Source organism: Rhinolophus ferrumequinum, chromosome 26 (genome assembly GCF_004115265.2).
Source record: "Rhinolophus ferrumequinum isolate MPI-CBG mRhiFer1 chromosome 26, mRhiFer1_v1.p, whole genome shotgun sequence".
Lineage (NCBI taxonomy): Eukaryota > Metazoa > Chordata > Mammalia > Chiroptera > Rhinolophidae > Rhinolophus > Rhinolophus ferrumequinum.
The window spans coordinates 8,429,101-8,453,602 of NC_046309.1; the positions used below are offsets into that span (position 1 = coordinate 8,429,101).

At 42.8% G+C, this 24,502-nt stretch overlaps 1 protein-coding gene across 1 annotated transcript; it reads right to left on the reverse strand.

Moving 5' to 3' along the window:
- Window positions 1–604: 604 nt before the first annotated feature.
- WEE2 (WEE2 oocyte meiosis inhibiting kinase) lies at window positions 605–22,224 on the reverse strand. The gene is given in 11 exon segments (XM_033098973.1): window positions 605–1,575; window positions 3,152–3,294; window positions 4,985–5,155; window positions 5,771–5,856; window positions 5,978–6,085; window positions 6,729–6,875; window positions 11,843–11,964; window positions 13,139–13,311; window positions 15,336–15,387; window positions 17,088–17,284; window positions 21,880–22,224. Coding segments are annotated over 11 exon segments (1,701 nt in total). The 3' UTR covers window positions 605–1,418.
- Window positions 22,225–24,502: the final 2,278 nt, after the last annotated feature.

Genomic DNA, 24,502 nt, shown 5'->3' on the forward strand with positions numbered 1-24,502 from the left:
TAAATCACAAATTGTGGTTGATCTTGCACTTACTGAAAGGGACATGGCTGGGGTGGGAGAGGCAAGAGATAAATTAATTCAATTTTAAATCCTTGAATAAAGACTAGTTTTAAAAAAATGGCAATAGGCACTATACCCCACTTAACTGCATGGAAAGAATTGCCACTCCAAGACAGAAGAAAAAAATGGCGTGATGGTTTATTCAAATGAAAAAAAATATATTAAAAATTAAGGGAAAAGAAGAAAATAAGGCAGCAAAAAAGCCTTAACCATTAACAGGCTACTGTCATTAATATGACACAAATAGAAGTTATCGAATGCCTTTATGACCATTATTTTATATCCTAGCCTGGCCATTACTTGCTCTTGGGCCTGTGAAACTGGACCTTGAAGCCAAGACCTGTTAGTACTAGCTTCCCAAATTCTCTCACCTATCTATCACAAAATGGCTTCCAGCATAAATTTCTCATTCTATGTCAGTTATATATTACAAAGAAGAGTGTTTCACCCACATTTGGCTTTGAACAAGATAAAAACCTTTATTTACAAATATTCTATTCCTTTCAAAATATATACAGAGAAAAAAATAAAATCACTGGAAACAAAGCCAAATTCTGATAAAATCAAGGAGAAATTTGGTGACAGAAAATTAAAACCACACATAACAGTTACAAGAGGGTCAAGGCAAATAGACTGAAGGAGAACAACCACATCAAATTTCCGTCACACCCGCTACCAGTGTTTCTGTTCCGTAAATTAAGAGCCAGCTTAGAAATTTCAAGTTATGTATAGTCTTATTTCTAGCCCCCTCACATAATGGTGAAGTCATTTCTATTTAATAAATACAACATCAGAGGAAGGGATTATCTCCATTCAGAGAATACGGTATAAAAACTACTCAAAGTTGCTGAGAATTCTTCTAGGAATACCATCATATAACCTGGGAAACATTGTTGAAATCCAGGCGCATTTTCTTGTAAGCTGTTACCTCAACTCAGAACAAAATTGTGTACTTTTTTATGTGCAGGGAGTCACTGGGATCCTTCATAGGTAATTAGCTAGAGCAACCTCTTAGGCCCTATGTTGCATCGAGGGCTAGCTCCTTGTCTTCTTTCAGGTCAGAAGCCCGTGCTTTCCCGTTGTGCACAAAGAGTGTGAGAAGTGATCTACTGATAGGCAGTGCTAGGAATTTAATGGTAGAGAAGAGAAATGGCTACTGATTACTGCACCTGGGACTGCTGATAGGCCACCTTAATAGCTTTAGGGTTTTGGCTGTAAATGCTAAATTAGGAGTAGCTTTTGAAATCTTTGGGCATTCAGGTTGCTTAATCTTTCCATTTACAAGAGGAAGTTTGACGCAATCAAAATCTATTTCTGGAAGCTATAAGGTAAAATGTGGGTTGATGTGAAATGAGTTCTTATGGGGAAGACATCCCACAGGTGAAGCTTGAAGACTTTACACTCTTTCCTCCCACCAGGTGTTTGATGCCTCTTGATCCTGTGGGGGTCCCAGAGACCCCAGGCTCACTATAGCCTTCCTTGGGGGACTGGGCCTATTGGGCTCCTCTCAGTTCCCTGGCAATGAAAGAGGAAAGACACGTGTTACTTGATCCTAAATTAGAGATAATATTTATGATCAAAACTAACAGATTTTTTTTATTTCAGTATTTATCGAAACAAGCCTAGGGCTATGCACAGAATAGAAAATTCAGTCCTATGATTGTCTTAAAAAATGCCTGGCACACACATGCCCCAAAACATGGCAGGTTCAGTTTCTTAAATCCTACTTATTGGCCCTTAAAATTAAAAGTATAAAAAAATAAAAATAAAAAATATACGTGTATAAGGGAACAACCCTACAGGCTGTGTATGAAAGTTACGGTGGCCCGTGAAGCACCGCCCCTAGGTCAAATCTAACCAGCCATCTGTTTTTGTAAATAAAGCCTTATTGGAAAACATAGCCATAGCCATTCATTTATAGACTGTGTATGGCTGCTAACACATTACTACTGCAAAGTTGAGTCATTGCAGCAAAGATCCCATGGTCCACAAAGTGTAAAATATTTACTATCTAGCTCTTTATGGAAAATTTTGCCAACTGCTGATCTACACAACTACAAGAAGGCATCTGCCGTATTTCTATGACAGGCACTCATAAAAGGTAATGGCTGATGAGTCACCTGTGCCTCCGTAGCTGGCTTCACAGAATGTACACACCACACCTTAAGAAATACTTCCATTCCTGTTAACAACATGTAGATACCTATGTATTTGTATTTTGTTTATTAGCTGGAAAAATGGGATCTAAAACTAGAGCAAAAAGTATTAAGTTGCTTTTTAGGAAGAATTACCTGACTAAAAGCTTACAACAATCTCCACAACTCATGGCCAAGAAATCATTCTGGGGACTTTTCAAGTTAAATATTCTAAGATGGATTGTGTATCCAAAAGAAGTTGGACTTCTAAGCTTATTTAGACAAGGACTATTTTTCATCTCCTTCTTTTATATTTTCAACAGTGCACAGTATATGTAAAAATCACTTTAAAATGCCTTCAGAACTTTGCTCACACCTGCCTGACCTTTAATTAATACCAACCCAACCTCATCTAATTAATTAAGTCCCATTTGTTTCATGAAGGAATAGATTAATAAAAGAATACATACATGAATACAAGTTTACATGAATAAGTGATTGGACTGTTTCCTTTGGCTTGGAAAAAATATTTCTTCCTCAGTATCTGTCTGCCCCTGAAATTTAAAGGATTTCTAAAATAGATCTCTTCCCACTTAAGCTGTGGTTACCTCGCTTTGGGTGACCACCCACTAGTTACTCGAGCACCTGCTGTCACTCAGAACCCTACTAAGTTGCCTTTACCAGTTGCATGTACCGGTACTCTTCACTCTGCTTCCTTTGCATTACCTGAATTTTCACAATTACCTGAATTTACACAATTTTCAAGCAATCTAGTCACAGAGCCTCTAGCCCCATGCTACAAAGGGTCGCATGCGGCCACTCTCTCTGTGGGCAGACCTGTACATTATAATGCTGGCTTCCACTTGAATCCCTACAGAAGACACACCAGACCAGTCATGTCACTGTGAGCCGTACACAAATAGATTCTTTTTCAACTTCAGCATCCCAATATCTACCTTTCCAGTGCAGCTGTCTTCATCCTTTCCAAGAGAAGCTGCTGCTGGAGCTCTTCTGTTTTCCCCAGGGAGCGACGGAGAACTTGGCTTCTGGCCAGAACAGTGGCAGAAGGTCTCTCCCCTGGGTCAGGGTGGATCATGTTCTGGAGAAGTAGGGACCAAAAGGGAGGAAACAGACACTTCACTGTTGGGGAAACCTCTTCCCCCAGGCTAACTCTAACCCAGCTTCTGCTGGCGGACTCTGTGAAACTCTGCTTCCCCTTTGTGTAGAGGAAAGAAACACGAAAACGTCGCTCCTCTGGGGACAGGAATGTCATCCGTGTCTGGTAGCGTCAGTCACCCATCCCTTTGACTTGGCTTTAGGAAACACGTTTTAGAGCTAGTTAAATAATTAATAGTCTAATGCCTTCATTTTAAACAGTAAGATACTGAAGTCCTGAAATCAAAAGAGACTAAAACCCAGGTTCCCCAGCTCCTAGTTCAGCTTACTTTCTACCACGACATGCTCCTTTTTCACTTGAAGTTAATTAAGCCTACCCCACCACGACACTATTCCCACAGCATTTACGGTCAGATAGCAGAGGCCTAAAGTGACTTGAATACAGTAGAAAATACCTAGTTACATACAGCAATTAGCAGTCCTATAATGAAGAAAACACTGAACCTTCCATTTGGGAAATGATGTTCAGAGCAAGCTCTACTGTTCACTACGTAGCCTTGACCAGTCACTTCAAGTTGCTGAAATCAGTTTCCCTTTCCTGATTATCTGGAATGGTAATATTCACCTCTGGACGGTGGTGTGAATTAAATGAATTGTCATATATGTGTTAGCTAACACAGGCCCAGCACTGAGGTGCTTAACAAGTAGCTGCTAAACTGAAGAGCAATTCACACATAAGTGATTACACAATGAACAGAAACCACTGTGAGGAACAGTTTGCCTCCTTCTTTTAGGAAAGCAGAAGTGAGGAAGAAGGACACGTCTGTAACTAAATTTGAAGTTTTCCAGTAAATTGTGAAACTCAAATTTAATCTCCAGTAAAGTAGGAAGGACAAGTCTGTAACTAAATTTGAAGTTTTCCAGTAAATTGTGAAACTCAAATTTAATCTCCAGGAAAGTAGCTATTTTAGGGATCCTAACTGATCCTGTTCCTTAGGCCCTATAGTAAGTCTTACATATATGTTTTGTTTTCTTAGTATAATTCTAAGCTTCTTGACAGTATAGATTTGTACCTTTCTTTGTTACAATGCAATACCTTCCTTTCCTTGTCCCTACACATACTCAGATATCACTGATTCCTGAATTGACATTACCTTTCTTCCAATAGCTAAAATGATTCATGGTATTGTCAGTCATTGATCGATAAATTAGCTTATACTTTCCTTTATCCACTCAAAATTCAATTTTTTAGTAATATCATCACTGTTCCTATTGATAGTAGTTAAAGCCCTGAAAGAGGAGCAAAAAGACCAAGATTGATTTTGGAGTCAATCAATTATCAAAGGTGAAATACAACTCAAGGAATCTCTCTGAGCCTTGGTTTCCTCAACTGTCCACCTCACGCACGCACGGGGTTGTTCAGAAGGGCAAATGAAAAAATGTAACGGGATCACGAAACGGTACCATAAAAGGTCTTTATATACTCTCTACATTTCCTTGAAGAGCTCTCACTCTGTCCTGGGTCCCTTGTGGGCTTCCCACTCATGATTCCTTTCTCCTTCTGCCAGTGGCACTACCAACATCTCCATTTCCCTTTCCCCACCTACTTGCCATTACATTTTTTTCTTTAAACAGACATTTCCATCTTCTTTTCATTTCATAAAAGGTATCACCTTGAGTAGACTGTAAAGTTCTTCTGAGAGCTCCTGAGGAAAGTGGGGAAGGTGACCCTCCCGGATGTGATGCCACATGGCCCCATTGCTGGGTAAGGACTTTGCTCCGGCCGCCATTGCAATTGTTAATCCCAAAGCAAATATGTCTGCTTTGGGGAGATGCCGATAATCCTTCAATACAGAAGACAGGAAGGCCAATTAGTTTGCCGAGTGCAGTGAGTCTAGACTAAAATACAGCTGGCAGCAAAGTTTCACGTGAGTGCATGTGAGCTACAACAGACACGTGGGCAAGGTCACATCCCCCCTGCTTAGAGGTTTACTTCTAGAGAATATAGAGGATAGAGCACAAATCCATCTGACGAACACTGCTGTGTCAGGCCTGGCTCCACAGACATCCTAGAAGGTGGGCAGGAACCAAAGGTCATTTCAAGGATCAGAGCTGGTGTGCTATCAAAAGGATAGTCACATGATAAAGATGGGTGGGACTAATCAAGGCTACCTTCCTCCTAGGCCATCCATGACTTTAGAAATTCTAAGAAGTACTAGAAATGGGACCTTTACAAAGAGGAGTACAGGTATTGATTAACCCATGATTGAGCCAGCTTGCCTCATGCTTGTTTTGGAAAAGTTTCTCTCCTATCTTTGGTCTCCATTCTGAATCAGAAAAGGGAAAATATCAATTTAAATGATAAATCAATACTTTTCATTTCCTGCACTGTGAACTTTCATTTGAGAGTCAAAAGGTTCAATGGATTATAAAATAGCCTCCGTTTCCCGAATCTGTACCTCTTGCAAAATCTCTTTAGCCAGGAAGTGTATATCTCCCTCTTCCACTTTGGGTTTGCTTATTGATGTCGCAAGACCCAAGTCACCTAAAACAGAAAAAAAGAAATAGAGCTCTTTAAAGCATGTCTTTCTCAAAACTGGAATGGAGTCATCAATGTAAATTTTATAGGATAATAGTATACAGGTCAGGGTATAAGGCAGACTCACCAATTTTGTATATCACATTAACAGAGAGAAACCAATCCACTTCATTTTCTATCTCTTCTGCGACTTCAGGAAAGGCACTTTGCATCTTGTGACAAATGAAGATGTTACCTGCAAAAATACAGAAGTGATGTAAGTAGTCATTCCTAAGCTTTTTTTACCCCAAAGATTCTTTTTCGTATTTGACATTACAGCCACGCTCCTTTCTTCCTCTTCTGCGTGCATGGAACAAGACTACAAGGTTTCTTTTCTTCCCTGGAATCTCTCACACTACTTACGGACAGCTCAGTGATTGATAAACCTGTTTAAGTGAAACTGAGCTCAAACATAACCCCATCAGCCTCAAAACAAAGAAACAAGCAAACAAACAAAAACAAAACCCCCAACACTGTATAGTAACATTTCCTTGCATTTCATTTAATGAATGCCAAAGCCATGCATCTCTTCTCACTTCAATCGGTGTGAATGAGAGTAAACACAGGCAGGATGCAGCTACACTGCTGTCACTTATCGATGTAGTAAATTAAACATTTCTTTTCATACTATCTGGGACAGGCTTTCCTTTCTGTGTCCTCTGGGCCTCGGGAGGAAATGATTAAAGCTGTTTAACTGAAATTTTTAAAGAGGAAACCAATGAAAGAAAGGAACTCTTTCAGCAGACAGCACTTTTGACACGTGACAGACACACAGACACAGGTTCTGACGAGGGGAAAGGACTCAGTCTGGCCCAAGGAGCAGCGGGGAGCTCACTGACTGGGTTTGATGTCCAGGTGTGCCATGCCCGACAGGTGGATGTACTTCAGCCCGAGGGAAACCTGCAGAAGGATGTCCTTGAGTCTTGGCTCTTCGAAATGACGGCCAGACTTTGTGTTTTCAGATATAACAGCCTGCAAGCTCCCACCTAGGAGAGAACGAGAGTAGCCCCACAGAACGAGGGGAAAGGTATGCATCTTACAGATGAAAGCAGAGTAAATATTCAATAGTTCCTGGTGGATGACTGCAGTCCAGCAAGTCTAGATTATGTCAGTGTCTGTGCAAAACATAATAATATCTTCCCCCGTCTATACCACAGGCAGGTTAGAAAGAAGAATTACAGGGCTTTTAAAGAGGAAAAGGAAATGCCATATCCCAGGTAGCCCACTGCCTTGAGTATGCTCTAACCAACTAACATTTTTAAAGTCTGACCTAATTATTAACCAGAAAGCCAATGTGCCCTAATCACATAGCTACTATGGCTGTGATGAGTAATTATAAGGCAGTAGTAATTTTAATGCAATTGACTACTCGTTTACTTCCATTAAAAATATATCATGAAATAAGAGCATGTAACGATTGCTGACCCAAGGAAAACATAAAATATCAATATAGACCTAAATCCTATTTGAGCCACACTATTTGTACATCAACTATACTTCCAATATATCATTGTTGTCAATAATAAATAAGGTCTGGGCTCATTTCACTACCTGACCTTGGATCTCCCATACTAAGGTATTAGAATGATTCTGAACCCTTTGTTTCATGAATTAGGATTCACTGGTGGCCTTTTCAGTCAAAAGTATAGAGTCCTGTGTCTCCCAGGCAATTATAAAGCCCCATAGTTCCACCTTTCAAGTACATACCAGAACAATAGGATCTCAGATGGTAACAGTACCTTTTAGGAAATCCATATTTAAAAGGATCCCATGTAAAATTGAACTGAAAGATTGATCTGTCATGTTAACATAATGAAGTTCAGAAAGGAAAAGAATGCAGCCCCTTTCAGAAACACAAAGAGGACTAAAGTAACTATTTTTCTTCTGGGAACTTTCTTAGAAAAGAGGGTACTACAGATGCCATTAATTAGAAAGGAAGAATAAGAAAGAGCGTGTTGGAGCTTGTTACAAATGAAGTCACCTCAAGGCTAAGTTTGCAGACTAGGTTAAGAGGTGATGAGGAGGAGGGCTGCATCCAGACCCCCCAGGTCCACTAGCATGTGTGTTTCCCCACTACCTTGCTGCCTTGCTGAAGTCTTAGCTTCACTTTCCCAAGGTCTGGCATATAATACATATTTTCTGAACTAAATGTCTATCCCAGCAACAGAGGGAAGAGAAAGACTGAGTCAAAGATCCTGTAGTAGGCATGGAAAGAAAGACGCATCCTGGGGGAACGTAAGAACCCTGTAATGTGTTCTTTTAGATTATAAGCAGAAATATTTCTAATCCCCTGAAGAGCTACAGGTACGTAGTAAGAGTAACTAGACCAGTGAGAGCAGCACTTTTAATTTACTCAGAAGCTCTGTAGGTAATATTAAAGTTAGCCAAGTAATAATTAATTTTCAGTAGAAGTTACTGAAAAGTACCCATTTATACAAAGGAATTCGAATATTCTTCTTTGGTACAGCTAAAGCTGTTGGTCCACCTCTTATGGAAGGACCAGCATAACTAACTGTTCTTTACTAAATGGTATTAATGAGGAAGTCTGTGTTTTATAGACATAGCAATACTGGATGAACTGTAAACCTCATCCGTGCTCATCTCCCCCAACTACACTGGAGCCTGAACTCCGTAACCCAAGGCGCCACCTGGAGGTGGCCTCTGCACCTGCCCGCACTGTGCCCTAGGAGGAAACAACCACCTTCTGGGCAGCTTGCTCTTCTCACACCATCTTCGTGAGGTGAGTTGCTGAATTCCTTCCTTCAGATAAAATAAAGGTACTTGCCCCACGTGGCAGGAAAAAAAATTTTTTAAATCTATCTGTTTCCCTGTCTGTTCACGAGCCCTAACAGATACCCAAACAAATGGAATGGCAATCAATAGCAAATGCCTTCTAACAAAAAAATCTAAAAAGCACCCCAGCAATTCAACAGAATATATTGTGCGTACGTTTGTAGTCACACAAATCTTGATTTCGTGTTGTTGCCTACAACACTAGCATAGTTTTCTGCTGGTAAAGTATTCCTTATTTGGTGGAAAATATAACCAGTGTTCATGGTGTTTTACAGAGGACACTGACGTCTGGATGTCACATCACTCGGACATGTGTGAGGCCCACCCTTCTAGAGGAGCATGCTCTGTAAACTCTAGTGACAGAAGACATCACAAGAAAATACTGCCTTTAGGGAGCGATTAATCGTCCAGTCGTGAATCAAAGAGAATCCTGGTGGTTGCAGAATCAACCTTCAGATTTCTGAGGCTGACCCAGCGGTGCCTTGTCGGGAATCTTGGCAAGGATGGTGGAGGAGGAGGGGACATTTCACTGGTTCAGTGCTCAGGAGGGACAACAGGAAATCAAATGACTGCTTGTCTCTAGTAGCGATACTCCAAGTGATCTAACTCATCTAATTTATAATCTGAGTTAAAACCATAACTGTGTATGTTTCAGCCTAATTGCTATGACAGGCTAGGGGTACAGGGGTAAGGGTGGGTGTGGGGAGACAGGGCATGAGGAGGAAGAGATGAGAAAGAGGGAGCGGTAGTGGATGCAGCGGGAAAGTGAGGAGAAGGAACGAGGCACTGGTTACTCTGCCACCTTACAAATACCTTGGACTTCTCCTTTAGAACCCAGGGGACAGTCTCAACATGGAGTATCCATAACTACAAACAAGACAAGGTATAAGGGAATGCTTTGTTTTCCATGATCAGTCCACATTCGAAAGGTTCAATGTCCGCAAATTACGTTTTCATAAATCAAAGTGACATTTTCATTGGTGAAGTTAGTAGCACACCACCATGAGTAAACAGGGGTTCCCCATAATCTATCACTTCTCTAAGAAGAGAACTCCAAAATCCACTGCCTGGCTTTCGAGGCCTCTATAGTCTTCCCCCACTTTCCCTTGCTGTCTTATTTCCTAGTCTGGAAATAAGTCCTGTTCGTCTCCTTACGGTCTTCTGAGCCAGACCTTTTCCAACACCACCGTGCCCTCTGCCTGCAGGCTGTTCCCCAACCGGATGTCTTCCCTTTCCTTCCCTAAACCCCAGTGATCCTTCTGTGGGCTCTCCTTCACGTCTTACCTCCTTTATGAGATTTTCTCGGACTACTCTGAGTTCTTACTATAGATCAGCTATTGACACTGTACTAGCATCGGACATGGATGGTTGCTGATTCTCAAACTACTCCCTTAAGCAAACATTACTGTCTCTACTGCGTGAGATTAAGTGACAGCCCAGCGGTCACACCAATAGTATGCAGCAGAGCTGGGTTTTAAACGCGTTCTCCACACCATGCTTGCCTCTCCTCTGAACGCTTTTTATCCAGAGTTGTCCCCTCTGGCTTTGCACCTAATTGTCTCTTGTGTATTCACTGTAACAGAACAAGTGGAATAAAACTTCCTGAAGATAAGGACTTACCTTATCTCACCCTAGAGCTTAAGACAGTGTTAAGCCTGTAGAAGGTATTCAGATATGTTGAAAAGAATTGGAAGACGATTTGTAATGGAAACAATCACTCCATCTTATTCTTTTTGAAAATTTGAAATCTTTATGTTGCCCCAAATCAGTTTTGTTTTGCTATATTGAGTAGTGTTTGTTATTGGACATTATCTTTGTTAGTAGCTAAAAGTCATGGAAATGAAACCAATATTCTTTAGAGAGAGGGGGAGGAAAGGAATAGGGAATCTCAGGTTATGATAAGAGAAAATTAGGAAGAGAAGAGGATTAAGAAAAGTCTCAACCTTTTAATCACAAGTATAAGGAAAGGGTCCATTCTTTATCCCAAAGAGACATTAGAAAAAGGGATTTAGGGTGAGTTTATTAGAGGAAAAAACCCAAAGTTTATAGGTAAGGCGACAAAGAAATCAAGCTATAAGGAAACAAGGGCCAAATCATTATTTTTCAGGATATGTGTACCGTTTTCTATGTTTCTAGCATTTCATAATGTCATTTACTTACCTACTGTGTTTCCCCAAAAATAAGACTGGGTCTTATATTAAGGTTTGGCTCCAAAAGACACATTAGGGCTTATGTTCAGGGGAAGTCATCCTGAAAAATCATGCTAGGGCTTGTTTTTCGGTTAGGTCTTATTTTGGGGAAAACACGGTATTTGTATACTTAGTTTACACAATGATGAATGAAGCTTTATCACTGATCTCTGTCCTCAAAAGCCAAGCTGGGCACACATACTCAGAGCTATTTGGTGGACACTAAATTTGCTCAAAGATAGATTGTGCTATTAAAGAAAGGAAACTCTGAGTGGGCCTACATGGGGGGAGAGGGGTGTTGGGAGAAGAGGGACTCCGTTATCCAGTATTACCCTGCCAGAATATGGATTGCTACTCTTGAAATCATGGCAAGCTTCTAGTCAATTTGGTAGCATTTTTCTACTTTACCACCAAACATGCCGATGAAAAATATTTCGAAGAATGACAACACATACCTGCTGTTATGTCAACCCGCACCCATGCCCCTACTCTGGTGAGAACACTGAAGTTCAAAGGTAAGAAGCAACCAAAAGCATAAACAACTCCCAAACTGAAGAATCCACTTGAAAACTAACCAAAGGTTGGCTGTATAAATTTACCAGCCCTCCCCCCAAAACGGTAGGCACCGTGGCTTGCATCTTTTAGAACACCCAGCAAATGGTAAAAGGATGATTTCCGATTCAAACCACCAGAGTAAAAGTTCTCTCTCTAGTGTTAAGTGTGAAGGAAATGACACTTCTATGTATCAGCTACACATCAGCTTTGAAAGAAATGTACAATGGCATAATCATGAAATTACTTTTCAAGTCCTCATTTTCTCCAGCTCGCCGCCTCCAAGCAAAACTGTAGCGCAGACGTTTTAGGTATGACGCTGCCATTCCTGGCATGAACTACTAGGAAGAGGCAAAGATTCTTCTCTGAACACTTAAAGGTCCATCTCCCTCTCCGGGGAGATTAGCCCCCATACTTACCATTGCAGTATTCATTCTGAATGACCAGGCGGTCATCTTCCACCCACGCAGAGTAGTAACGTACCACGTGGGGGTGATGGCCGAGCACTGCGTGAGCATAAACTTCATGCAAAGCCGAATTCCTAAGACACAGAAAAGCGTTTGGAGAAATGAATCGAGATAATATACATACAAATGTTTTTCAAAGACGAGCTATGAAGCTCTCTTCACAATGGCAGAACACATCACGTGGAATGCTCACTGCTTGCTTACTATTTTATCTCATTTAATTTTCATCACTACTCAGCAGGGTACAGTGGCAAGGAGGAAGGCTTTAGAAAGCTCAGTGACTAGCCCAAAGCCAAGCTGGTGATAGTAGACCGACAAGCAGAATCTTGGTTATCTTGGGACCCACGGCCGTGGTTTTCTTGATTAAATACAGCTTAAGTAAAGAGGAGTCTCAGCAGCAGGCATGCTTTGGATCTTAAATTCACTGTATCATCATCCAAAGACATGATGGGCTTAACAAGAAGGCTGCCGTGGATTTGACTGGATACGGAGATGGGTCCTCTACCTTGTCTATGAAGGGCAGACAGAGTCACTGAACTCTGCCAATGCGATGTAGTCACAGGGACAGCCTCAGAGAGAGACATCATTGTAGAATAGGGAACCCAACACAAGGAAAGCAAACTACAGTACTCGGTGACTTGAGTTTCAGTATAAAAACGAAGAATTCCAAAGTCTGCAATTTCAGATTCAGCATAAGTATTATATCCCCATAGTTCACAAGAAAGCATTGGCTGAATCTGAAAATGTTTGTTTTCCTTGTGAAAAGAAAGCACAAGTACGTCTGGGGATGAAATTTACATTTTTATAAATTTTTCCCTGCTTGAAGTCTTTGAAACTTGACTATTGAATTCATTATTAATACAAAGTAGAGATAAACCAGTGAGTTAGCAATAACTTCCTACTTGGCAGTATTTCTGATGAACTAAACAGGCACCAGAAGATCATTCCATAAATCTATTTATAAAAAAAAAAAAGCAGTAAGAGCAGTAGTAAGAGCCACAAAAACCACACAATGCCCATATGATCCAAAATGATCATGGAATATTTTAGGAAATAACTTATCACTGATACAGAAAACTCAGAAAGGTTATGAATATGAGACAACATATAGTAGAGGGGGTAGGATGATTTTAAAAAGCAGTAAATGGTATGCTTTTAATGACATCAGTGCCATTACTTAAAATATTTTGACAAGAAAAGCTTTCCAAATACAAGTTTGTACTTCAAGTACATTTCAAAGGTACTCACTCATTTGATAATTCTGCAAACGGTTTCATGGAGCGTTTTACTGCATAAACACATCCATCCAGCCTCTTAATGCACTTGTAGACTGTCCCAAATTCCCCAACCCCAATTTTTTCTACCTCCACGAATTCCTTTTCATAGCGGGAAGTCATGTTGCTTTCTCGTAGAATGCATCTCTGAAATATTTTAGTAAAAAGTTAAAATGATCCTTCCTAACATGTTGTGAGCAATACAATGGAGGCATATTATATTCCTGAATGTAACTAAGTTTTCAAAAAGACTTCTGAGGCAAATCCACTGGATTCTGTCTGTGTCAATATTCACGGTAGCAAGAACCTTCCCAACTGCTGATAACCTTCTCTGTATTCTTCATAACCTTCCATACAACTCTGTACTGACATTTCTCTTTCCTACGTTACATTTTTTTCTATATCATTCCCTCTGTCTGGCCAAACTATTCTTCTCTGTGTGTTCCGAGAGGGGACACATCTACTCACAGCCAGAGCTGCTGTTCTCAGCCGAAGGAGTGGCGGGGATCTGAGGGAAGCCCATGTAAACAAACAAACAAAACAACACCTCCCATTGACACATGTCTACGTGTCTCTCGCTCTGGATGCTTATGCTGTTATCTCAAGTTGAAGAAACACACTTGTGTGCAATTTGCTTCCTCAAAAATCTTAGTCTGGGAGAACATAACTGTCAAATTGTTTAGTCAGATTATGTGGTTGGATATAACAACCACTCCCCCTGCTGGTCAAGTAGCAACATCACTCATTGCCCAGCTAGTAAATAACCCCGGGCAAATCGCTGAACTTTTAATCAGTTTTCTCTGTGTAAGATGAGGATCTTAACAACTACTCCTCGGGATTCTTTTAAATATTACATGAGAAAGTAAGAGACAGAGAGAGAGAGAGAGAGAGAGAGAGAGAGAGAGAGAGAGAGAAACTTAGTACAATGCTGAGCACATAGTAAATTCTCAGTAAATGGTGGCTATGATGACCCAAATCTCCATAAATTTATATGAATCTCCATCCAAACTGATTTATCGCCACAAAGTCAACATTTTCCCAGCGTCTCCACTAGCAAGAACTTTTCCATCTAATTTGGCGTCTTACAAATCTTGACTCTTACTAGTTCTTCATTTCTGACGTCCAGGAGCTGTCAGTCTTCATCATCAAGACCTGTCGTTTCCGTTGCCCTTAGCCGATCTCAGGCTCTGTTTCTTCCACATCTGTATTCGCTGTAGCGGCCAGCCCTCTACTGATCTCCTCTAATAGTAAGAATTCTTCTTTGCAAAATGACACCGTGGAATCGGACACACCTCATTGTTTCCTAGGAGGACCCCAAACTTCCGACCAGGCACCTCGAGGCCTCCAACCAGGTGTTTGCTCATGGCCTTCCCACCCTCACCTCGGACACCATCTCGGACACCTCATCTCGGACTTCCCAGCCCCTCACTCCCCAACCTCCACCCCTCCCGCTGTGTCCTCCGAACGAACATTGATCGCAGGTATGTTTTCATGATATTATAAACATCTTAATGGCAATGTACTATTTCCCTGACTTTCACTTATAATTTACTTTGCCGTTATTATCGGGCAATTAGTACTTCCCCCTCTTTTATTGTTTACTATTTCGGCTAAGGCTGCAATAAACATTTCCGGTGATAATATTTACGGTGTTGTTTTCTTGGATTATCAAATGAGGAATCTTAGATCTACGATGGTAAGCGTTATTAAAAAATCAATAGATGTTGACATATTTAAGAGCTAAAATTTTACATATGAGCCTCTGACTTCATGCCGTTTTTCTCTGTCCTGTCCTTCTACTTGGGGACCTGAGATATCTTGATTTTTTTCCTTCACTTCTATACCCCATGACTACAAAATTTCCCCCTGGATCCAAGAGAGAAGCAATAGCCTTTAATTTAAAAATACTCCAAGGTAATGATTCAGCAATATACCTATCAGGCACTGTCTAGTAAAGTAACAACTAAGAATATAGACCCTGATGAGAGTCCAAATAAATTCAGGTGCAAAAGACATTTACTACAATGCATTGGGGGTGGGGGTGGAGGGAAGGGAGGAGAGAAGGAGGGAAGACGGGAAGGGAGGTGAGGAAGGGCAGGGGTGAGAGAGGAGGACAGGGGCAGTAGGGTGAAATGACCATTCTGACAGCTGGGCCAAAGAACTACACTCACCTTGGCAGGCAGCCCTTGTTCCACCTTGCCTTCCCCTGGACCAGCATCCTCACTTAAAACAAAATAAATAAAGTGATCTCAATGCATGATTAACATTTATTGAGCCTGGTACTATGCTACGTTCTGGGGCTGTAAGAGTACATAACACAATTTCTTCCCCTTGTCCACGTATAGTGGAGGACAGGGATAAACAGAAAATGTCAACGTTAAGAACCTAGGTGAGGAGAAGCACAAGATAGCAAGGGGCACCACACACAGCAGCCAATTGATTGTTTCAAGAGTAAAAGTCTTTCCCAAAGGAGAGGATATGTAAGCTAGGATTCCAAGAATGAATAGGAACCAGCTAAGGGAAAGGAGCGGGGTTTTAGGCAAACAGAGCGACCTATGCTGAGAACTGGAGGCAAAAGCGCTCACAGAGCAGGTGCAGCTGTCAGTGACCTTCCCTGCCACATTACGACATTCCCCTTCCAGCTCCCACCTCCCCAGCACCTGGCTTTGTGTGTGTTACGTTCACAGGCAGACTGTAAGTCGAGCAGAAGGAGCTCTGACCCTGGGTAAGATGTCGTGGATTACTTTACAGTAAGTGAAGTCTCACAGACGTCCTGTTTGGCATGAGCACTTGCATTCTGGATCTTCAAGCAAGATTTTAGTTTCTAGGTCAGCTAAGCTATAGATTTTTTTTCTTCTGGAGAAGTGCAGCGTAATAACGGCAAACGGAGGACCTTACACTCATGGAAATAAACCGATGATTGACGTTGTTGATTTAAATTTCGTATTACATTCTAAACTTTATAAAACAACAACATAATAAATAGGGAAGAAAAATACCCTCTCAGAAGCACTAAGTGACGTTACTAAAGTGTTACCACTTTCATTGCCAGGAATTCAAACTATTCCCACTAGATTCAGTGAGAAGCGAAACCAGGAATTCTGATGGTTTACAAATAATCCTAAACTGCTAAAACCAATGGCATTCTTGTTAACAAAAGTGGACCGTTTACTTGTGCCAAAGTCCTGTTTACTTAAGATCCGATACATAGTGTTGAAAAAACCTATTCTGGCCATAAGGTTATTTAATAAATAGTCAGTGATTCTAAAAGAAACACTGTAACACATGAAGTGCTCTGCAAATTTCAGCTTGTTAGCTGTGCATTTATTTTGCTGAGTACACATGAGCACAACTGACAGGCCCATTTCAGAGGCCCTTCGATTCCATAACAAAGAAGCCTTGGAGAGACACAGTAATGTCCTGGAGTGATACACACAATAGAGCGCTTTGGCTTTCCAGTTTCAGCACTTCTGAAAGCAGGGCTGTCTTTTTCTCTTCAGCCAGTCTTCCATCACCTGCAGAGAAGTTCAAATCCTTGCCCCATACCTCTCATCACCAGTCGGACAAGCTGGACTCAAAAGCAATACATACTCTTCAAAGTGTGAACTACACCTTCCCCAACTGCTAGCCTTTTGTTCACCAGAGCAGTCCCCTTGGAGGCAATCATAGCCCATTCAACTTCCTCATGGAAGTCAGAGGTCTCCTGCTTACTGTCCTGTTCTTGCACAGAGAAGGTACCTCCGGGACTCTTCAGAACGGAAAGATGCTAGAATTCCTGTGACAGCAGGTTAAAGCCAACAGTGACATTTAGGAAAGAGGGAACATGCAAACATGGTATCAAGGGCACGCAGTGTTCTTGTTCTCCCTTCCTCTTAACCAGAGTGAGATCAGTCCTCAGAAGTCACAGGCAAAAGCACACTTACAGATCTCCTGGGCTTTTCCTCTTGCCACTGGATTGAAGGAATTGTTTTCTATAGGACTCTGGGGTGAAGGGATTAATGTTAACCAGAGCTGATGAGGTCATTTCGTCCCGGAAGGAAACGGGTGTGAGTCTAAAGTGCTTGGAGCCTCGGCAGGGGTGCCTCCCCGTAGAAGAAATAACTGACTGGCTCAGCAGACCCTGAATGAGGATGACAAAAGGCAAAATAGAACGGGGTTACTAAGAAAGTTCCATATCAGTTAGGTAGTTAATATTTGAACCAAAGAATGTTATCGCTGAAAGGGGCCTTCCTGGTTATCTGCCCCAATGCACACTAGTTGCTTCATAACTAGTCCTCTTGTGAAAAACACAGATTCCCAGTGGACCTCTAGCTATTCTGATTCATGGATCCAGTACAGGGATCCGTACTTTTGTGATGCTCCACTCTCTTCCCCTGGGCAATTCGGACAGCCACCTGTGAAAACCACCAACTCTGTTCCTCCCTCCAACATTTTAAAGATAATATTTGAGCTCAGACCAAGGAAAATGACTCTAGAAGCCCCGGTCCTTACGTTCTCAGAGTGTATACTTCAGCTCCCCCTGGATTATTCATCAAAATACGTGTTTGGCGCCCACTGAGTAGGGGGTACTGAGCACGGTGCTGAGGGGTGCAGAGGTGAATTCCGCTTCTTAAGGAATGAGCGGTTCGTCAGCAGATCGTTGATGACGTTTCAGAAATAATCACTTTGTAAGGGAAAGATTTCATAGACTAAATGTGGAAGAAGCCATTTGCAATTCCATTTAAAATGTAGCACCAAATGAAAGTAGCTGCATGAAGTGAGGTAAAAAAAAAAAAAGAAAAAAACCTGAAAAGCCCTCCTCTAAGCCCTGAAGACTCAAGTCTCTGCAGGGGCTGTAACTAGCATCCCACTAAAAAGGAAAATGGGCAGAACTTACCACTCCAAGTGAGTTACAGAAAGAGAACACACGCCTCACACCTAACCACAACTAAACCGAAAAGCAGAGGGGAGAGGTCCAAGATAATGAATTCTGAGGGACAGCAGAAAGCCACCAGAGCCTAAATGTCAGGGGCTGAGGGAATACCTGCATCACAGGTCTTCAAGAGTGCAGCAGTAGCTGTGGTCCATGGTATAACACCATCCGAAAAGCAGTGTACAGTGAGGCTCTTCCTGAAAGAACCCTACTGTTCTGATAGTCTCTGCCCACAACCGTTCAGTGTAGAAGCAGAAGGCAGAGTACAGCCTGATTCAGTACCTCATTCTTTAATGTAATTAAAGAATGTGAGGCTGCAAAGGATGAATATTGAACTTACCATAAATACCCACCAAATGATCGACACAAACAGAAACGAAGGAAGCTCGCGCGTACACACAGTAACCTAACTTTTTTTTTAAATGAAGAAACGGATGTCACTGCCAGAGTTGAGAGTTTTTACAGGGGTTTTCCATGTCTTAGAGTTCAAAGGACGGGCAACACTGGGGCTACTGTCAGAGAAAGCCATCAATGATAAACTCACAGTCTTCCTGTAAGTTTATTGTAGGGCCCAGTATTGGTTCAAAAGAAGTACAACTATATAGTATTTCTCAGCTGTCAGTGGGATTCAGGAAAAAAGTTCAGAATTATAGGAAACCATTCCCTGAGAAACGTTTTTTTTTGTGATTCTGATCATCATATGGAAAGGAAAATGCATCTATCACGTCCACACCTGGGATGCTATACCTAGTTTTGGTTGCCACACAAACAGGACAACAGAAAGGACCTACAAAATGTTCAGATAACAGGAAGGAAAAGTATTTGTATCAGGACAGACAATATCAGGATTTCTAGTCTGGAAATATGAAGACTGATAGATTCTATGAGCGCCACATCATATAGGGAAGGACATTAGTTACAGTAACATGGATTTTATTGCCAGAATGGCAAAATGATGAGTAATCCCTTTGACACCTACAAGAATATAGTTTGGGACACGATTTATGAAAGGAAATTTATGAAAGTAAAGCAGATTGAAAATTTCTGGAAAGACGACCAGGTTGAGAATATAATATGCTCCAGAGAATACAGCTAATTCCATAAGTAACAACTCTGTTACAGATTAAGAGAGAAAGGAAATGTGGGGAATAGTTCCTTGCCCTCTGAAGAGAAGGCGGCACCCTCACACTAGGGCACAGCGTCACAGTGTTTCAGGGCTGGGAAAACGGCAGAGGCTCATTTGGTACAACCAGTCCCCTGATGCTGGAATCCCTAGCAAGTAGACATTTGGCCGCAAGGACCTTACTTCCTCCTAAGGAAGCTTTTCCTACCTCTACATCTGTTCTGCTAGGAAGTCCTGATGGTGAGCTAAAGGCATTTCACACGATTTCTGGGGAAATGGGCAAGGTGAGCTAAACCAACGTTCCTTGCCAAGGCATCCCATCCCTGTCTTGGGCATAACATTTCCTGTGGCTACTGCCCTGGCCTCTCTCCTCTGACCCTGATCCAAACTACATTCTTCATAAAGCACATACTTTCCCTGTTGCCTTTCCAGTTTCCCTCCCAAACGCTGTTCTCTGCCTGTCTCTCAGCTCTTGGCATTCTCCAAGATTCCTAACTCGAACCATTCCTCTCCTTCCTCTGGCACTCAGGCTACGTGACCTTACCATACCTATCAAGGCTTCAACAACTTCCTACATGCTGATGACATCCATAGACAGATCTCCAGCTTAGATTGTCTCTGCACTCCAGACCCATTTATCCAATTATTTACATGACATCTCTGCTTTTGCTAAACCTGTACCTCCGTGAGAGTCACCTGTCTTGATTCAAGGTATCATCCACTCAAACAATCAAGAAGCCTGATTGCTCTCTAGATCTCTTTTTTCCCTCAACGCCTCCATCAAGTCAGCTGCCAATTCCAAAACATCTCTCATTTTTCCCCTGCCCACCACTGTCCTAGTTCAGGCACTTCTCCTTTCTTGACAGATCTGTTGTGAATACCACCCTGCCTCCAGGATCTCTCCTGCTCCATTCCATCGTTCATATGAAGGCCGTGATTTTTCAAAAATGCCTCTCTCTGCTCCAAATTATTTAATGGCTCTCAGCATTTCCAGGAAAAAACCTGGTCTAGCTGCTGCCTGCACTCCAGCCTCACCGCCTGCCCTCTCTCATGCACAGACCGGGGTTCATCTTTCCCCTTCATCACTTGGTAGACAATGTTCCCATACACTCGAGTTCTCACTCCCTGCCTGGTGAACGAGCTCCAACTCAGTCTGTAAGACATCTCTCAAACATCACTTTCTTTGGAAAGGCTTCTCTGATATCTTGAGACTTCATTCCTAATTCTTTCCCATCGTGCAATGCCACCCCTCCAGCCTACCTGATCTGAACGTTGTCGTTTCAGTTGTGTGTTTACCATTATTTTGCGGGCACTCTTTGAAAGGAGTCAGTGGGTGTGACAGCAGAGGGCCTGGTAACAGAGCAGTTTGAAGCAAATGGACGAAATGTACATACCAGGTCATGTGTCCTTCCCCACGCACTGTGCTCAGAGCCACATCCCCTCAGCCCGCTCTCCGCCTCACTTCCACATGTCAAAACCATACCAACTTTCATTGACCTTCATAGGCGCTTCCGTCACCTTTTTTCTTTCCTGATCACCTCACTGAGAAGCAGTCTGCCCAGAGAACTCTGCCCACTCGCGAAGCACCTATCATGTGTCTACAGGCATATCTCCTCTGTCTCAGACGGTGTCTTATGCCCCTTGCCCACAGTGGGTTCTCAGAAACATCAGTGGATGATTGGTTGGTTGGTATTGGGATTATTGAAAACCCACAGATGGACACATGAGCCTAGTTAAGTAGTCTGTCTACAATTCAGACGAGAAGCTTCGTATTTCTGGGAGGATGTGGTGCCCACGCTCAGCAGGTACTAAAGCAACCTGCTGCCAGTGATGTGCTGCCATCAGAAGCACAGATGTTACTCTGCTGATCGTAAGCACTCAAGCGGAGCCAGCAGAAAGCAGAGCTAATACCAGTCCTAAGGCTCAACACATGGCACCAGCTTGTCAGAGGTCCTTGCCCCAGCCCTGGCTCGGATACAGTGCAAGATGTGACAGGAGACCATTCGTCACGGGAATAAGGGAATATGCCAACCATTCGGGACCTTTGCTCATTTGCAGTCCACCGCTTATGCAGAATCATCAATACCTCTTTGCTCACATGTAATAGAAGAGCCTAAACTGCACAAGGGCCAAGGAGGGGGACGATGTCCTCCTGGGACAAGCAGCAGCAAAGAGATACAGTGAATGTGAACATTCTTACAATAGGAAATCTTGGTAAATAATCACATAAAGCTGAGCCAGATGGCAAAATGGAAAGAGAATAGACTGAGACCAAAACACCGGGTTTCTAGTCTTGTGTCTGCCCTTGGCTGAGCGAGCAGCCAGTTTCTCTCGAGATCTTGGTTTTCTCATCTGTAGAGTGCATGGGTCGGGCATTAGGTCTCTATATTCCTTCCAGTCCCAATATTCCTTAACTAGGAACTTCTTCCCCACCCAAGATTTATTTGCGGCCTCCATCAAACAGTTGCCGGCACCCGTGGTTTTGAGAAGACAGCTGACAAGACATTTGATTCTGTTTTCTGGTAACTTGAAACTCTTCTTCATTTTCACCAATAATTTCACCAATAATACAGCCTGGGAGGCAAACCTGTCCTATACCCATAACCGACTGAGTTCTCTTTCTCTACCAGCTGAGCTGAAGGCACCTGGGGTCCTCTTCCCCCACCACCAACTTACTTACTTTGGGAGTGAAGGGACTCTCACAGTGTGGCAGCTTGCTTCTGTCATCTGGCTGGTCTGGTGTTTTGGGACATTTGGGACACTCTGACTCCGGACTCCCCCAAACAGCATCTGGACCCACTTTGTCTTTCTCCTGAGATGTGGAGAGTTCACGTCTGTTACGAAGGGGTGTTCTGGGAGGTGCAAACTTTGCCTCCGAGTCCTGACCTTCAGACTCCTCTGGGCTTTGGCTCAGGGCCTCCCCGTTTTCTTGGGCTTCCTTCTGCCCCGTGTTCTCACTCTCCTCTTCACACCAGGAAAAGTTTAATTTCTGCTTTAGCTCTTTGTCAATACTATTGTCATCCATCTCAGCCCACGAGCTTCCCCACACAGGCCAGGAGGCCAGTCAGAAGGGAACACGATGGAGCTGGGGAAGGAAGGAAGGAGGAGAGGAGGCAAGCTGGCAGGTCCCACAGCTTTAGCCTGCCTCTCTTCCCCTCGGCACTCTGACGGCTACATGGAGACACACCGTTAGTTTTCTCCCTTAAGTACCACGTGACTGTAAGATCTCAGCTTATCCTTATCTCCACTCTGATGAAAGAAAGTGCCAGTAAGTCTTTGAGCAATTAAATCCAATTTTGTTTAGAACTCTCCTGGTTATCCTCCCCAGTCTACCTGCACCAGTGTGCTATAAAATATCAGAGAGACAGTGGATTCCGTTAATTTAGCGTGATCTTTAAAAATTACCCATTAGCCAATTCGGGAACATGATCAGAAAGAAGTTATTTTCACTCGTTTACACCTACCACTGAGAAACCTCATGCTCTCCTCTCTTCCACTCCCCACCCACCCAGTGGCTAAGAGGGAGTTAATTAGAATTCTGCATCACCTGGATATAATAATTATCCTTAGCCTCTAACATATCTTGTCTAGAGCTCATCTCCCAAATAGAGACACCCCTTAGATCTTTGCCAGACACGCCTACCCTACTTCAGGCACCCCACAACCCCCCATGCCTACCCACCCCCAGGTATTAGCTGTTAAAGCTTTTAAGGAATTGGACAAATTTTCAAACTGACAAAAGAAAAGCTAGAAAGATCAGCAACACATAGAAGCAGATACGTATCCCTGGAAAGTGGTAATTACATTGGCCCCCAATATCTTATTTGTAAAATTTGTTTGCCTACTGTTTAGACATCTTTAACATACATTATTCAATTTCTTTCTCAGAGAGGTCCTCGTGGGAAGGATAAAAACTCTTCGAAGGAAGAAAAAGTCACCCATATCACTCTCTAGGAGAAACCACGTGAAAGGCAGTCCATGGAAAAGGAAAATGATATATACATGAGCCCCTGAAGTCCTCTGGGGACACTCAGGAATTAGTTACACGATAAACATGGGCCCAAAGAGAGAGAGGCCCTAAGGGTGAGTTTGATCTTGACTGAAACAAATTTAATTTCCCTTGTCTTGATAGTCTCCGGTTACCCACTGCCTGTCACCCTTTCCGTTTTCTCTCTCTTCACCAATCCCTCCACCCGCTTCTCTCTCACCCCTTCCCCATTTCCAGCCTGAACTCGGGAGAAGGTTGACCCAAATGCAGACTAACTGGGGGGACGTGAAAGTAGTTTTGCAGCTACAAGTCTTCTCATGCTCCACGCTTTTGTAGGTGCGCACACCACGCAATCCTTCTGCCCTTCCCTGTCTCCTCCTACCCAAATCATTGAACAGGAGATAAAATAGAGCTCCTGGCATGCAACGGCTGTTGCTCGACTGTCAGAGATTCGCCTGCCACAGGGGCCAATGAAAGTCACCAACAGAGAAAGGAGGACTCAAAGCGTACCAGTAAGGGAGTTATTGTTAACTGAGATTCTCAGCTTCAGAGTGCGTTTCTTGTTTAGAATTCAGCAGGCCACAGGCGATAATCCCTTCGCTACTGCCTTGATGCTGCTCAGTTTTCCCCTCTCAGGCCAGGGTAGTCATTCTCACCTCTCCAGGCCAGCTGGAGGCTGGCTCTGCTCTCCAGCCGGGAAGGACGAACCTAAAACACGCCGAGGGCATGATGGGGCTGCAGGCTGGCACAGGGGCTGGTTCATTGGGTGTCACTCAGGGAGACCAGGGGTTTTTTTTTAACATCACCCTCTGCCTTTCTTCTCCGCCTTGCCAGAATTCCCAATTACCCTTAATTATGACTACACTGTTTACCTAGGGAGGCGACTGTGCCTCCTGATGGTTTATAGCTCATGTTCTCGGCGGGGATTCTATTAGAAACTTGCACCGTGCACCTTTCATGTCTTGTCACTCCGCGGCTGATTGTGGCTAGGTCTACAGGATAAGAAAGGTGTAATAACACGTATAAAAAAGCCACAGCCGGTTTGGACAGTAGAATAACAAGAAGTGGGCAGTTGCTGACCATGAGGGCCCAGGGACCCGTTTCCTGGTGTCCACCACCTCACTATTTTCATGTCACATTTCCCTGTTCTTTTTGTTCTTATTCTCTTCACATTATGCAAACTTCCTCCTTTACTTCAGTGCATGTTAACACGACAGGCATCCACCACAGGCAAAAAGTGTCACGTCGGAGTTGAGAGGAGGTTTCAAAAGGGGAACCCACGTTATCTGTGGCCATAAGAGGAAAAGGGGTGGAT